The sequence below is a fragment of the Balaenoptera acutorostrata genome, chromosome 2, assembly GCF_949987535.1.
Source record: "Balaenoptera acutorostrata chromosome 2, mBalAcu1.1, whole genome shotgun sequence".
In the NCBI taxonomy this organism is placed as follows: Eukaryota; Metazoa; Chordata; class Mammalia; order Artiodactyla; family Balaenopteridae; genus Balaenoptera; species Balaenoptera acutorostrata.
Genome location: NC_080065.1, coordinates 73,345,638 through 73,348,100, shown reverse-complemented (window position 1 = coordinate 73,348,100; position 2,463 = coordinate 73,345,638). Strand labels below are relative to the sequence as shown.

Below are 2,463 nucleotides of genomic sequence, written 5' to 3'. Positions count from 1 at the left end.
CTAGACAAGGAAAAACAGTATGAAAATAATTAGTAAATAAATGAAAGCTTGGTCAAATCTCAGGGATGGGAACCTGGGTTTGAAAAAAAGCCATATAAACGCAAAGGAATAAATAAAATAATATTACCATTTTACTCAAAAAAAAGCATAAAATTGTAAGTATGTATCATTCAGCCCTTGACTATTTCTGGTCATATTATTTTGGTCCAGCCCTTGACTATTTCTGGTCATATTATTTTGGTCCAGATAGAAGAGAATTTTTGTACACTAAATAAAGTAAATAGAAACTCATTTGCGTTTGGCATTCTCATACCTACTTAGGCCGGAACACTCTCTAGAATAGAACACCTTACGGAAGAAAGATTTATCATTATAAATGACACATCTCAAGCCCTATAGGAGCACATGAGGGCAGTCAGGTTACAGCCTAATAATTCTCCAATAAGATTTCTTTTTTAATACTTAAAGCAAGTCAGTGTAGCAAGCAGGCACTGTACGTGCCAGGGGCATGTAAGTAGGTCCATGGCACATATTCTGCGCAAGTTTCTCAAGTGACTGGAACCTAAATGAGCCATGCTGTTACCTAAACTCGAAAAACCTTGAGAATTTTAGAATCTCAGATTGAGGAGAACTCAGAATCACCACTCTCAACGTGTTAATCTCTTCTATAAGGTCCTTGCCAAACGGTTGGCCACCGTGGTGACGGTACTTAGAAACTGCCATTTTTGATAAGCTCTTCTGAGGCCACACTACTACACAATCTCTGGATCTGGAGCTTGAAATATTTTTACCAGTCTTCCTGAGTAATTCTCATGTGCTTGACAGCTCGCGAATTACCTGGCCGTGCACCGTGTGACAGGAGAGACAGAAAAAGCCACATCACTACTGACTTATCGTTTGCTCACTTACCATTTTCATACATGCCACTGAAGTGCATGAACACCACCAGTTTTCAGTACACATTAACTTAAAAGCAAGGTTTGACATTTTGCAGTATCAAAAATATGTAATCTTAGTCTGAGCTCATTATTCCTGTTTGCTGCGATCTTTGTGGATTATGATTCAGATTCTCAAAAATTTAATATAATTAATAAGACTGTAATTCAGCTATTTATCACCTCCCAAAGAATCTTATGTTGACATTCTGCTTAAGTGTGAGGAACATCATTGTTAAAAAAGGTTGGCAAAAACCTACCTGCTGTGCACCACGCTCATTACTGAGCGTTCGCAGTTCATCTGAATGGGCCACACAAATCTCATGCAATGCTGCTAAATCACGGGAAAGGTCAGTTCTAGAATGCTCTGTAGTGTCCGGAAGTTCAGGTACATTCTTTAAGGGAATCATAAAACTGCATTTAGAAATACAACTCTTTATACTCTCTTCTGAAAAGATCCTAACTGGTACAGTAGATAGATAGAATTTAACACATAATATTCTCTTAAAATTCAACTTGATAGATTTTGTAACCTCAGTATTCACACCAAAACCAAGTTTCATTTTCTTCAACCACACAGAATATCGTACAATATTATTATTTTTTTTTAAACTGGAACATAATGCAAGCATTAACTGCCAATCTGGATTAAATGCAACCTAAACTTAAAATTCCTCCACTCCTTCAGACTGAGTTTCATTATTAAACTGCTATAGTTTGTCCAGATTGATCAGCATATATAAGTAAGAGCTACATTACGAAAGCATTGATGAGAACCTTTCAGGCCTATAATTATCTGTGGACTCTGCCCAAAACACTTGCTAATGTGTAGAAATGATGTGTTAATTATGGTATCTTCAGATAACGTTCATAAAGTAAATTAGTGCCAATACAGTACTACCAACTTGTTATAGTAACTAAGTATTGATTTTATTTTGAGCACTGGAATAAAATTTAACACGAGTTTAATCACCAGTAGTTTTAAACAAATCTATTCCTCTCCCTAATGGTGACAATATTTGCTATACACTCCTAAAAACTGCAAACACGCAGTTTTCTATGGTATAAAAAAAATAATTAGAATATAATTCATTTTTATTAATTAACTGACTCATTTATTCAGTGAATGAAGGCTTCTAGAGATGGGATGAAAGACAACCATATTTGCCTTTAAAGAGTTTACAACCTAGTAGAGAAGACATAAACTGATCACAGAGTTATATATCAAAGGATATGCAGAGGATACTTAGGAAGCAGAACAAAACGTATTATTTAGTTCAGGTTTAGGGCTCAGCAAAGCCTGCCTGAAGGAGACGTTTGAGGTGAGTCTTGAAAGATAAATTTGACTTATATAGGTGTAAAGCAGTGGAAGAGTATGAGGAGACTGGAAGTGTATTACAATATTGGAATTCTAAGCAATCTGAAAAGCTAGATTGTGTGGCATAACTAGGAAAGTGATAGAGAAAGCTGGACTGTAGACATGTGATTATGGAAAGTAAATGGAATCCTAATCTTGAATCTACACCTA

General features: G+C 35.8%; 1 protein-coding gene across 1 annotated transcript in view; it reads right to left on the bottom strand.

Moving 5' to 3' along the window:
* The window catches only part of RASA1 (RAS p21 protein activator 1), a 114,184-nt gene that overhangs the window by 5,088 nt on the left and 106,633 nt on the right, over positions 1-2,463 (bottom strand). Inside the window, exon 24 of the mRNA XM_057539753.1 lies at positions 1,196-1,330. Coding sequence (XP_057395736.1) covers positions 1,196-1,330 — 135 coding nt within the window. The remainder of the gene's footprint in view (positions 1-1,195; positions 1,331-2,463) is intronic.